The sequence below is a fragment of the Pocillopora verrucosa genome, chromosome 4 (assembly GCF_036669915.1).
Source record: "Pocillopora verrucosa isolate sample1 chromosome 4, ASM3666991v2, whole genome shotgun sequence".
NCBI classification, from domain to species: domain Eukaryota; kingdom Metazoa; phylum Cnidaria; class Anthozoa; order Scleractinia; family Pocilloporidae; genus Pocillopora; species Pocillopora verrucosa.
The window spans coordinates 5261015-5274489 of record NC_089315.1 but is presented as its reverse complement, the minus strand read 5'-3'; the positions used below and the strand labels follow the sequence as shown (position 1 = coordinate 5274489).

General features: G+C 38.4%; 1 protein-coding gene across 1 annotated transcript; it reads right to left on the bottom strand.

Annotated features, from left to right (window-relative positions):
- Positions 1 to 809: 809 nt before the first annotated feature.
- LOC131794730 (neural cell adhesion molecule 2-like) lies at positions 810 to 13475 on the bottom strand. Its single transcript, XM_059112277.2, has 7 exons — positions 13315 to 13475; positions 6209 to 6406; positions 5192 to 5341; positions 3948 to 4244; positions 3380 to 3529; positions 2637 to 2813; positions 810 to 1892 (listed from the first exon to the last, which is right to left on the bottom strand). Exons 1-7 carry the CDS (start codon positions 13379 to 13381, stop codon positions 1804 to 1806), a joined length of 1128 nt encoding a protein of 375 aa, XP_058968260.2. The 5' UTR covers positions 13382 to 13475; the 3' UTR covers positions 810 to 1803.

The window sequence follows — 13475 nt, the reverse complement described above, 5'->3', positions numbered from 1 at the left end:
GTCCATTTAAATGGGGTCATCGTTTGTTAACATAATCTCCTGCTAAACATTTTTTGTGATACATGTTACATGCATGTTTACTCCTGTAGGCTATTACTCCTGAACGAGAAGATAACCACCCGATGAAATTCTCTAGAATTTCTCTAGTAGTTTAGAAACTAACCTACTCAGAGTTTTCAGTCTTCAAAAATCTATTTCTTCAGCTTTGATTTGGTAGAATTTCACTAATACTTGTTCGGAACAAATAATACGTTGAATATCAAACACTAATGTATGTTCCCGAGGGAAACAGTTAGTTTTGTTTTCTCGAGAGTCCTGATGTTTCTCGAGATAAAGTCGAAGGAAACATCAGGACTTGAGGGAAAACAAAGCTTATTGGTTTCCCGAGGGACCATACATTAAATGGCAAAAACAAACAAACATACTGTTGTATTCGACGCGTGGGCATCAACTACGCAATTGTATCCCTGTCGGGATACATTTGAATTTGATCAGGGGCACGTGACCGAGAACTAACCAAATACAGTGCTTGTTTTCTTGAGTGAAAGTCTAGGTATATAACAATGCGCATTCCTGAGGTGAATCCGAGCGCTCTTATTGGTTTTTAATCGGTCGGGATTTTGCAAGTCGGACCGTTTCCACGAAAACGGTCATAAACCGTGTATTTTCATTTTGAAAACCAGCAAATGCAAAACTTGCAACTAAAACTGCGGTAAGGAAACCCGTAATATTCTCATTCTTTGTAAAGAAACTTGTAAACAAGTCATCAAACGACTGATTACAATGATAAACACCGAAAAAGAATAAGATCATTCAGCCAGCAAATTTTATTATGATCTGGAAACCTCTGAAACAAGCAATGGCGAAAGGCAGGAGGCTATTTACGATTTCATCAACAAAGAGAAAGGCTTAAACACAAGAAAGAAGATGGTTAATGATATGAAAACTCTTGTTCACTAACTGCATAGATGCAAATGAAATTGTAAGCCAAAGAGTTAAAAGCCTAACTGCATCCGACCTTGATCACCTTTTGTCAAATTTTTTCAATGAGCACACGCAGCTGAAAATCGAGAATAGTGTGAGCCAGTAACGACAACTTTGAGCCCGTAAAATCTTAGCGAATACTTACACGGAACAAATAATACGTTAACTGTTGAGAAAGTTTATTATTTCTACAGTAGTTTATTTCTACATTTTTGCGCTTACAAAATTTCATCAAACTCTTGTTTGTAATAAGTAATACGGTGAATTTTGTGTAGCGACATCCATTGGATATATAGTTGTGATATATAGTTGTTTACTTAGGAGGCCAATATTCTTCAAATAGGCGAAATGATTCAGACAATATATTCTGCTTAACATAACTGTAGATTTTACTTTCTGATCTCACTGTACTGGATTCTGGATTCTTTTCACAGCTTTTTATTCATCTGTGAATGCAGGGCGGTATATACTAACTGGCAAGACTGCCACTTGTCTTTAGGGTCTGCAATTTTAATTACCCCTTATATCTAATAATAAACAAGGAAAAGATGATTACATTTGAAGTGTTTGAAAGTTGGGTCCAATATTTTGTTCTTTATAGCCAAAGAAAAACCTTGAAAAACTAGTCATAACCAGCAGACCAATAATACTAATAAAACATCATGGAAGTTTTATAAATTCACGCAACCGAAAAATTTAGAGGACGGTATAGCAATGATTGTGAATCAGTGGCGTACAGAAGCTGTGAACATCTCATAATATGAAAATCAGCTGAAGTCAAGAGTGGGGATCAAGTTGTTTGGTATGCTGCCCCGTCCTCTACAAACTCAAAAGCGACACCACAAAGAAACTCAAGATGAGGAACACGTTATGGGCAACCACAGACATTGTTCCAGCAGTTGGTTCACCTTTGGAATAAAAGGATCAAAATTGAAAAATGTAAAATATATAAATGAAATTCAGTGACAGTTGACAGATTTCTCTGTTATGTTACAATTTTACAAGCGTAATTTAATGATATTTGAGAGGTCTTTCAGCGATCTGCTCTGGTTAACTCCTTAACTCCCAGATAAAATTTGTATTTCTCCTTACTTTAAACCATACAATTCTTATAGTGTTAGTTCAGAGAATTTAGTATTGGATCAACTAATTACCTCCAAATTGATACTTTTCTTTATTCACATTACTTATCCAGCTGATATTGTATTGATATTGTGAGGAGAAATTCTGCCTTGGTCACTCATGGGAGTTAAAGGGTTAAGCCTCGAGCAGACAGGAAAGTAAGGATTTTCGTTGAAAGCTATTAGCAAACCTACTGAACAAACATATTCGTGAAGCAGCCTAACATCCGGTTTCTTTTTTTAGACACAATTAGTTCAATTACAAAAGCCACAAAGATGCTCACCATCTCAAGCTGGATTCGAGGCAACGAGACGATGTGTTTCCTGAGTTCTCTTCATCAGAGCATTTTAAAACAGTGATAGAATACTTCATGCATATGCGACTCTCTTCCATGGATACGAAAATCTTCTCTAGGCAATAATAAGGATTGTTTTGCAAGAAAATTGTGTACCTCGAAGATGTTTTAGACATTTTTCTTCAAAATGTACCTATGCACTAGCCCAAACCTTGATGTCACTAAGAATACTTACTTTTTTGATCGATGTCAAAGCTTTGACACTGCTCCTCGTTAATGTTCTTAGAGCAGCCTGATGACAGACAGCAGTAGTAAACTCCAAGGTCAGCTTTGCTCAAGCTCGTGATGGTCAAGGAAAAGGGATCGTGAGGTCCCTTCTGACTTACCTTGTAACGCTTATCCATTGAAGAATCTAAAATATAACCATTTATAAGGATTTGATAATAGCACACTTAACCGGTTGCAAATAGCATTCATGCACTTACCGTCTTTTGGCTGATTGATAATGGATGGTAGCTTTATAACAAGTTGACTGACTGGCTGGCTGATCATCAGCATAACAGTTGATCTACCTGACGGACTTAGTAACCCAAGATTGATGAATGATCTTACGGACCGAATGACTAACCGACCGAATAACTAAACGACTAACTAAGTAACCAAACTGGATGACGGACAAAATGCTGCCTTGCTGACAGAGGGAATGATAGAGTGACGTAATGGCAGACTGGCTGACTGACTTACTACCTGACCGACTGACTGATTAACTTACTAATTGACTGGCTGACTGACTGACTGACTGAACCGAATAGCTGACTGGCGACAAGACTGTCTGGCAGGCTGACTGACAGAATGGTTGATACACAGCTGAACAAACAATATGACTCGCTTACCGACCGATTGAATGCAGAAAAGGAACTAAACCACTGAATGACAGACAATAAAAGTTTTTTCGAATTATGTCCAATTCAAACTTACCTATACAAGTCTTAACTGTTTCGTCTGTCTCACTCTTAAACTTCCATTCCACCTTCAGAGGGTATCCTCTGGCACCGCACTTTAAGGTTAAATCTTCTCCCAGCTTCTTCGCGACAGTTTCTCCATCTTTACTTTCAAACCACGGTTTAACTGGAATAATGATGATAATGATCATAAAAATAACCATAATGATGATAATAATGCTGATGGAAATGATAATGCTAATGACAATACCGATACTACTAACTACTGCCACTGATACCAACGATATGACAACTAATCACAATAATCAGTGATAACAATTATATCACTGATGATAGTGATAATAACAATGATAATGATATAATAATGAAAATAATAATAACAAGAACAACAAGGAAGTCGGAAAAGCCCTTTCCTGGGAGTTAAAATAACTTAGGTTGTCGTTTTTTGGGGGTATGGAAGTTTAATGGGGATTCAGGTAAATGAACCCTTTGCACAATAGAAGGATGTAAATTAAAGAACTGCCTGGTAAAGGATGATGATGAAATAAATCCATACGTAACATAGTAGCTAACGAAGCACTTACTTGTGAGCGAGCTAGTTTCTTTTACTTCACGAGGCACCTTGTCTTTAAGGAGGACTTTCAAGTTGCAAGAATACATCCCTCCATCTTTCATGCTAATATTTTTGAGAACCAATGAAGTGGATTCTGAAATTCCGTCCTCCTTTAAAGTCTCATTCAGGTTTTTGCCGTCTTTGGACAACCACAAACTTTTCAGTTTTGTGGTTTGGCTTCCTCTGAATGTTATGTTGCAAAAAATCGTCGCGGAAACGGAATGATCCACCGTCAGATTAGAGACAGTCACTTTGGGTATGTCACTTTCTGAAAGAAAACGTACAATGGAGCTCTTACTGCCTGAGTGTTGTAATGGAGCGCTTACTGCCTGAGTGCTGTTTATCGGCCGCCGAAGGACGATATCACAATGAGCCAATGAGCGCTAAATGTTTAAACAAGCGAGCTGTTTGTAGCGCGGGAACACGCAGGTGGCTAAGTCGGGAGGGATTTTAGTTTTTGCATCTGATTGGCTGCAAGGGTGGCATGGATTTTATAGACCAATCCCAAAGCATAGTCAAGCAAAAAAATATAGGATCACTTTTTACTCTTGATGGAAAATTGTTCTAATACCAGCACAACCGGCGTCAAATTTATAACCTTTACATGGCGTATGATTAATTTCTCTGATTATCGTGATAACGAGCGACAGTTCTCTTTTATTTCTAAGCCCACTCACCACTTCATAGAGTAGGTGAAGTTATTATAACTCATTATTTCTAAGCTCACTCACCACTATGTACAGAGGGTGAAGTTATTATAACTAATTATATCTAAGCCTACTCATCACTTCATAAAGTGGGTGAGGTTATTATAACTAATTATATTTAAGTCCAATCACCACTACATACAGTTGGTGAAGTTATTATAACTGATCACTAAATGCATACGAAATTATTTACAGCAGAACCTCGCCCACTTGTCCTTTCTATCGAAACAGAAAATAATCGGAGATAACAAGGAGATCAAGTTAGCTGATGGTAACTGACGAAAAATTAACTTCCAAGGAAATTACTTAAAACTCGAGGTAGAGAGGTAAGTGCGATTTATCCTCGGTGACGCATCAATTTGTTGCTTGAGTAAATGTCCTGCATGCGTAGTCAAATATCTTTATCAGGTGCTATTCTGGCCGGGGGTTATAGAAACAGTTACAATTATGTAGCTCTTTCACTTAAATTTGAAAATCACTTTATCTAGATGTTTATTAAAGAACATACCTTGAATTACAAATATAGAGAAGACAAACTGTGCGGGCCTACTAATGTTCACTGCGTTTGCGACGCATCGGTAACTTTTATCTTTTCCTAACTCGTATTTTTTTGTGACGTTGAGGATTGTCATGGTAACTATGAGCTTGCGACCACTGTCTGCAAGTAAAGAAAAAGGAGTTGAGACATGAAACTTTTCATGAGCCCTTCTTTGATTATAATCAACTTCAAAATAAGTTTTACATATATATATATATATATATATATATATATATATATATATATATATGTATATATATATATATATATATATATATATATATACATAAGTCAAAGAATTAAAGAGGACGCATCGATTCTCGGTGACTCTGAGTTTAGCGCCTAAGCGCTCGTCAGACAGAACTTTTTGACATTCTGTCTGACGAGCGCTTAGGCGCGAAACTCAGAATTAAAGAGAATCAATACATCCTCTTTAATTCTTTAACTTATGTATACTTAGCTCTGCTACCACAGCATTGAGCACTTTTCATTGCTTTGCCTCAATGCATCCTCTTTAATTCTTTAACTAATATATACTTAGCTCTGCTACCACAGCATTGAGCAATTTTCATTGCTTTCCTTCACTCTGGGCCGTATTTTGATGCATTTTGCCTCTTTCTGTTAGGCCAGATACTGACACACCCCCTCCCTATCCCAGGATAACTCCGACTTGATATTTCTCCAAGACTTATCACCGTCAACGTAGTTGCACTTGCGTGTCAGAAGCCTCAAGCGGTAGAAAATAAAACTGTGGCAGTTTGAACAGTTAAAAAACTAAACTTTGTCAGTTTCCCGAAGCAAATCTAAGGACCAAATAATGCTAAACGTCTGTGATTTATATTTCCAATTCAAGGGTAACTGAGAAGTAGAAAGCCCTGTTCTTCTTAGTAACCTATAGTTGAATTGTCTTCATATGATAAATGACGCACCGCTGCTGAGATTTCTCCCAGTCTAAGCATAGTTTACAAACTTTTCGAGGTTTCTTACCTTCTCGCGTTGTTGTAAAGTTGAGGTTGCTGTCCTTATCGGTTAAATTCTTCTCATTCAAGATATCATCTACTTCAATAAATCGGATGCTTTCTGGTATCTGTACATTGGCCTCATCATAAGCAGTGCAGGTTATTTGGAGTGAGGAATACTCCATCGCATAGCTGGTTGCTGGGGTCACCTCGACTTTTAGCTTAGCTGAGGAGGAAAAGACGCAGAGAAACATTTAGGTGATAGCTACGAAGGAAAGGAAAGGAAAGTATATGCATGATTCGCGGGCTTCGTTTGTGATGTCAGGAAGAATGGGTGTGAAGGACTCTCTCGAAATCCTTGCACCTCGCATTACTCACTATTTAAGCTAACTTGTCTTTGAGTGCCCAAAATAATTTTATCTTCGTTTCTTGGCAAGACTTTCGTAGGAGATTGTCCTTGTAAACTGTAAAATATGATGTATGACTGGTCTATTGTAGGCAATACCGTACACACAGTGAAAAATGTTCATTTGCTGCTGCAAATGACCAACTGATATATCATAGAAAAAGTTGCTTTTTCAACAAGCTTAAGGTTACTTCCCACCTTCGCGGGTGTCCTTCCGGAAAAAATTCGCACACGCGCTAGTTTCTCTGCAATCCTAGTAAACTATATATCAGAAGATATATAGCATCCTTGGGTGCTTTTGAAGATTTCATAATTTTTTTCCCATGGAAACGTTAGGTTGAACGTTTGAATTCAGTTACGTCAAATAGAAGAGGAATCGATTTTTTTGGGCCTCTGAAGATGGGAAGTATGTGGACAATGGTGGCACCGTTTTTTTGTTACTTCTTGATTTATCAGCAGCTTTTGACACTGTTGACCACAGTATACTACTCCACAAATTGAAGATGCGGTTTGGTATCAAGGGAAGAGTCCTCGCGTGGTTCAAATCTAACCTGGCTGGTCTCAGTCGAGTTGTCTGCCTGAATAGAACCAGTTTCAGCAGGTCTGACCTAATGTATGGTGTTCCCCAAGGTTCTGTTATTTGCCCTATTTTATATCTTTTGTATACGTCTCCTCTTGATGAAGTTTTAAGAAGACATAATATGAATTTTCATTTCTACGCGGATGACTCTCAAGTTTATTTTTCGTTCGACTCTAATTCGTCTGTAATTGTGCCGAGAATTGAAGCATGTTTACATGATATTGCGACATGGATGTCTTTGAGCAAACGTAAACTTAATGGTGACAAGACAGAGCTTTTGGTCATTGGATCGCAACATCGTCCAGTCTCTTTCACAGTGGTTGATGGTTCAGTTACAAATCCCTCTCACTCTGCCAGTAACATAGGTGTTATTTTTGACAATAGTTTGATTATGAAACTTTAAGTGGCTGCCACTTGTAAATCCGCCTTTTTTCACATTCGTAATATTTCTCGTATCAGGAAGTTCTTGTCAGCTGAGAGCACCAAAATGTTAGTGCATGCCTTCGTGATATGTAGATTGGACAACTGTAACTCTCTTTCATATGGACTTCCGAAATGCTTGATTAATAGACTTCAGTTAGTTCAGAACTGTGTGGTGCGTCTAACCTTATGTGGTTCTTAATATGAATGTATTACTCCTTTACTAAGAGAACAACACTGGCTTCCCGTGGAGCAGAGGATTGTTTTTAAAATCCAACTGTTGACTTTTAAATCTTTAAATGATTTAGGTCCTAGCTATATTCGTGATTTTTTGCAAACTTACAAGCCATCTAGGAATTTACAATAATCAACCATGAACTTGTTAGTGACGATTAGATCGAGGTTAAAATTTGAAGGTGATCGTGCTTTTCGGTCTGTGCCTAAAGCCAGTTGGCTTGTTAGCTCAAGCTGTTGGTAGAGCGCTTCACCGGTATCGCAGAGATCGTGGGTTCAAATCCCGTGCGGGCCTGAATTTTTTTCAGACCGTAATTCAACTACTAGTTCAGTAGTGTTCATAACTGCAAAGATCCCTTCTGTGTTCGTTTCTTCAACCGCAGCGCACATATATGATTTTCACATATTTATAGTCATTGGTCACAGTAAATTTATATATGATTGCTCTTATATGGGAAACTGAAGTCGGTGGGTTAGCAAAGCCGTGAAAGGCCTTTAAACAAGTAGAGTTAATTTCTTGCAACTGATAGACTACGTAATAACCTTGAGCCAAATAAGTCAGGAAATTTACTGCTTTGACTACCTCTTAAATGAAATTTTTCTGTGTATGATGGTGGTTGACATAGTGGTTACAAGTTAATCATTTTCGTAAGACAAAAAACATTATGTTGAGTCGATTGGCTATTCCGCACTTGTCGTTCCTCAACCAAAATTCACGCGCGCACGTCCGTAAAAAAGAGCTTTCTCACTCGAGCATCTACTCGTTTGAACATTCCTTTCGCGTGCGCTCCGCGAGCAGAGGTCAATCTTAAGTTATTCATCACGTTTGCGCATTATTAATATCATAGGAATCGAATGTTATTTCTTCTCTGATCGAAAACTCTTTTCCTGCTCGTAAGTTAGTCTGGATTTTTTTTTTTTTAATTTTATAATGATTTCGAGTAATTTAAGGTCCCAATCTATGTATGGTGATAATAATATTCGTTTTATCACAACTTGTAAAACTGATCACCTTTAGGGCAAACGCACAAACTTAAGCAGGAAGTTCACAGGTCATGCAATTCGATTGGGTCACGCACGCGCAAAAGAAATCGCTTTTAGATCTCCGCCAGCTTTGGAATGGCACAAAGACATCTCTCGCCAGAGAACTTCTTCGCTATTGTTTTCAAGAAATACATATGACAAAACAATATGGGCTTCAAGTGCAATTTCACTATTAACTCAAAAAGTACCAGTTAGACGACGTGATGTCATCGATATTAAAGTACGCCTATCACATTTTGTTACCTGGCTTGTTGCCAGCTTTGTCGCACTCAGGAAGGGACCTAAACTTGTTTCAACAGAGCTTTTTATTGGGATACCTGTGGTAGCCCAGTCATAAAATGCCTTTGTTTTTTTGTCGTCTTTATTTTTTCCTTCGCCACAAAATGGAAAAATTGTGCAATAGTACCCAGTGGTCACTGGGCCTTCAACACCATGACAACTAACTGTGATCCAATGAGGTGTTCACATGCTGATCACGCGTGTTATCTTGATGATGATTGACGTTGTCATGCATGGACAGAGCCGGGTTACACGACAAACCACCAGATATTTGCTTATAAAACTCTTTTGTCAGTCGTTTTGTATTTCAACACGTTTGGATTACGATCACCTGGAGCATTATGGCGCAAACGCTCAAAATAATTACAGACGCATACACAAGTCGTATTGTTCGCGGCCAATCTACACCAAAAGATGTTATTGAGCGGTAAGTTTAGAAAGGATTGAGTCACGAACGCTTGAAAGCCATGAAAGCATTGAATGCCTTGTATGCCTTGTATTCCTTATATGCCTTGTATGCCAAGTATGCCAATGCCTTCTCACTCGAGCATTTGCTCGTTTGAACGTTCCTTTCGCGTGCGCTCCGCGAGCAGAGGTCAATCTTAAGTTATTCATCACGTTTGCGCATTATTAATATCATAGGAATCGAATGTTATTTCTGCTCTGATCGAAAACTCTTTTCCTGCTCGTAAGTTAGTCTGGATTTTTTTTGTTTAAAATTTTATAATGATTTCGAGTAATTTAAGGTCCCAATCTATGTATGGTGATAATAATATTCGTTTTATTACAACTTGTAAAACTGATCACCCTTAGGGCAAACGCACAAACTTAAGCAGGAAGTTCACTGGTCATGCAATTCGATTGTGTCACGCACGCGCAAAAGAAATCGCTTTTAGATCTCCGCCAGCTTTGGAATGGCACAAAGACATCTCTTCAGAGAACTTCTTCGTTATTGTTTTCAAGAAATACATATGACAAAACAATATGGGCTTCAAGTGCAATTTCACTATTAACTCAAAAAGTACCAGTTAGACGACGCGATGTCATCGATATTAAAGTACGCCTATCGCATTTTGTTACCTGGCTTGTTGCCAGCTTTGTCGTACTCAGGAAGGGACCTAAACTTGTTTCAACAGAGCTTTTTATTGGGATACCTGTGGTAGCCCAGTCATAAAATGCCTTTGTTTTTTTGTCGTCTTTATTTTTTCCTCCGCCACAAAATGGAAAAATTGTGCAATAGTACCCAGTGGTCACTGGGCCCTCAACACCATGACAACTAACTGTGATCCAATGAGGTGTTCACATGCTGATCACGCGTGTTATCTTGATGATGATTGCCGTTGTCTTGCATGGACAGAGCCGGGTTACATGACGAACCACCAGATTTTTGCTTATAAAACTCTTTTGTCAGTCGTTTTGAATTTCAACGCGTTTGGATTACGATCACCTGGAGCAATATGGCGCAAACGCTCAAAATACTTACAGACGCATACACAAGTCGTATTGTTCGCGGCAAAAGAAATCGCTTTTAGATCTCCGCCAGCTTTGGAATGGCACAAAGACATCTCTCGCCAGAGAACTTCTTCGCTATTGTTTCCAAGAAATACATACATATGACAAAACAATATGGGCTTCAAGTGCAATTTCACTATTAACTGAAAAAGTACCAGTTAGACGACGTGATGTCATCGACATTAAAGTACGCCTATCACATTTTGTTACCTGGCTTGTGGCCAGCTTTGTCGTACTCAGGAAGGGACCTAAACTTGTTTCAACAGATCTTTTTATTGGGATACCCGTGGTAGCCCAGTCATAAAATGCCTTTGTTTTTTTAACACACGTGTTATCTTGATGATGATTAACGTTGTCATTCATGGACAGAGTCGGGTCACATGACGAACCACCAGATTTTTGCTTCGTTTTGTATTTCAACACGTTTGGATTACGATCACCTGGAGCATTATGGCGCAAACGCTCAAAATAATTACAGACGCATACACAAGTCGTATTGTTCGCGGCCAATCTACACCAAAAGATGTTATTGAGCGGTAAGTTTGGAACGGATTGAGTCACGAACGCTTGAAAGCCATGAAAGCATTGAATGCCTTGTACGCCTTGTATGCCTTGTATTCCTTGTATGCCTTGTATGCCAAGTATGCCAATGTCTTAGTTGAAAAACGTACACTTGTTTTTAAAAGCAAAATCTGAAATCTGAAATCTGAAACCAAACTGCATATACTATGTGCAATCTATTGAACAACGCTACTACCGTGAGACTGAAGACCAAAACTCTAATGGATGCAAACTGCTTGTGAAGAAAGACGCCATGTTAGATTCACTTGATGCCAGGGAACGTAGCCACGATAGCAGTGCGAATGCTATTAATTTCACGATCAGAAGGGTGAATTTTATGTTTGTTTTCATTGTAGTTGTATGGATATTTTTTTTTAATAAATACATGATCCAAAATCCTGTGTTTTTTGTGAATGATGTTTGTTAAGTATTGTTTACGCAATTGTCTTATCACAGACGGCCCAAGCTCACGTCTCGAGAAAAAGCCAACGGTGAATTCATGAATGCGTCACGCGTTGTGACTCGGTGTTAAGTTACGAGAGGAACCGTTGAAAATTTGAACACGTTCTAAGGAATAGTATAGGGAACGAAATATGGTCGATTTACAACGATAAATATTTCGAAATATGAAAATTTTTCTCGTAAAATCTATAAAACTTACTCATACCCTGTGTATCCGTTGTAGTTTCTGGCGATTTCTGCCGTTTTAAGCTTGCTTTACCATTACTATTATTCACGTCATCTACTTTTATTACGTTGGTAAAATCTGTACAGACATCACACCAACCAACTCGCGCCCAATGTAAGAAAACTATATTGAAGGCTTAAAATTATATTACGATCGATTTTCATCAAGAAATGGGCCTGGAATTTTCCACAGTAGTGCAAATAAGCGTGGAGGCTGATCGCGGAAAAGCGATTGCGTGACGCTCGGTAAGCTGTAAGATAACATGTTATTATATACCAGACGTAGAAACTCTTGAAATTCTCAGTCTGCATTTTGTACCCACTCTGCAGTCTATATTTTGTATCCGGTCTGCAGTCTGCTGTCTGCATTTTGTACTAACAGGTATCCGTGGCACCAATACAGTTATTTTTGGTTACATTTATTCGCACAACACACATAATCTAATACAAAATACCTGTGTGTGAGGTAATTCGACATTTTCGTTCTTTTCCGCGTTAACACTCTTCTTTTCTTTTGTAATAATGTAGACCACTTACAATGTTTCAAGTAATCCACCCACCCTACAAAAAATAACTCTTGCATGCATAGCATGCCTATGTTTTGAAACAGGTGTATGCCCTTGGCTAGAATTGAGCTTACTATTTCAGAATACTAGTGCGACACCCCTAGTATCACTACACTTGATTCCAAGGATCCAGCTCCATCCAGGTATCCCAGTTACCCTGCTCACAGGGTCTAGTAGGTTTTAAACGACTACACCTTCACACTCTTATTGTAAAGGTCGAGATCAAACACTTTAGTAAGCGCACGTTCAAGGTGATTAAAAAAGCATCTCTAAACCGGTACGGACATTAAGAAAATATTTGAAAACGACGAAGAGGTTATAATTGAAGGTACCGTGATCTAACAGTGATTTAAATTTCTCGCATTTTCTCGCTGGTTGCTGCTCATCTATGCAGCAGTTTATGACGAGGAAAATGTCTTTTGAAAACGAGCTTTAATACTGGACACTAACATGTTCAAAACATGGGTAAATAGTGTTGGCGAAAAAGCACCTTTTTTTCGCAGTATTGGGGCGCAGTTATAAAACAGATTATCGAATAAATAAATAATCAAACTATGCACCGTAACTTAAAGTTCTATCAGGTCTGTCTCGTCGCCCTAGGAACAGAATAAATAAAAACTTCCCCACATTTTAAGCTTAAACAAGCTTAAACCACGCGAAAGGAAGGCATTGATTTACATATGTTTTGAAGGGAAATTTTGCACGAAAAGCGATTCAAGCCCCTCCTCTCCAGTTTCATTCCATGTTACGTTTTCGGTGCAGACATAGCTCAATTAGCAACGTAAATTTTTGACAGTAATACTCCAAATGACACCTCAATTTCGACAGATAAAAGATCAGCTTACCGTTAGCAATTCCAGCCACCGAAAATAAGGCCAGCAAAAAGAGCTTGGATGTAGAGACAACCATCATTGTGTTCCGACAGAAAAAATTTTTCTTGTTAACGTGATGTTGGTTTAACGTTCTATCCAGCTGGGCAAAGGAGTGTTTGTCTTTATCACGAGAC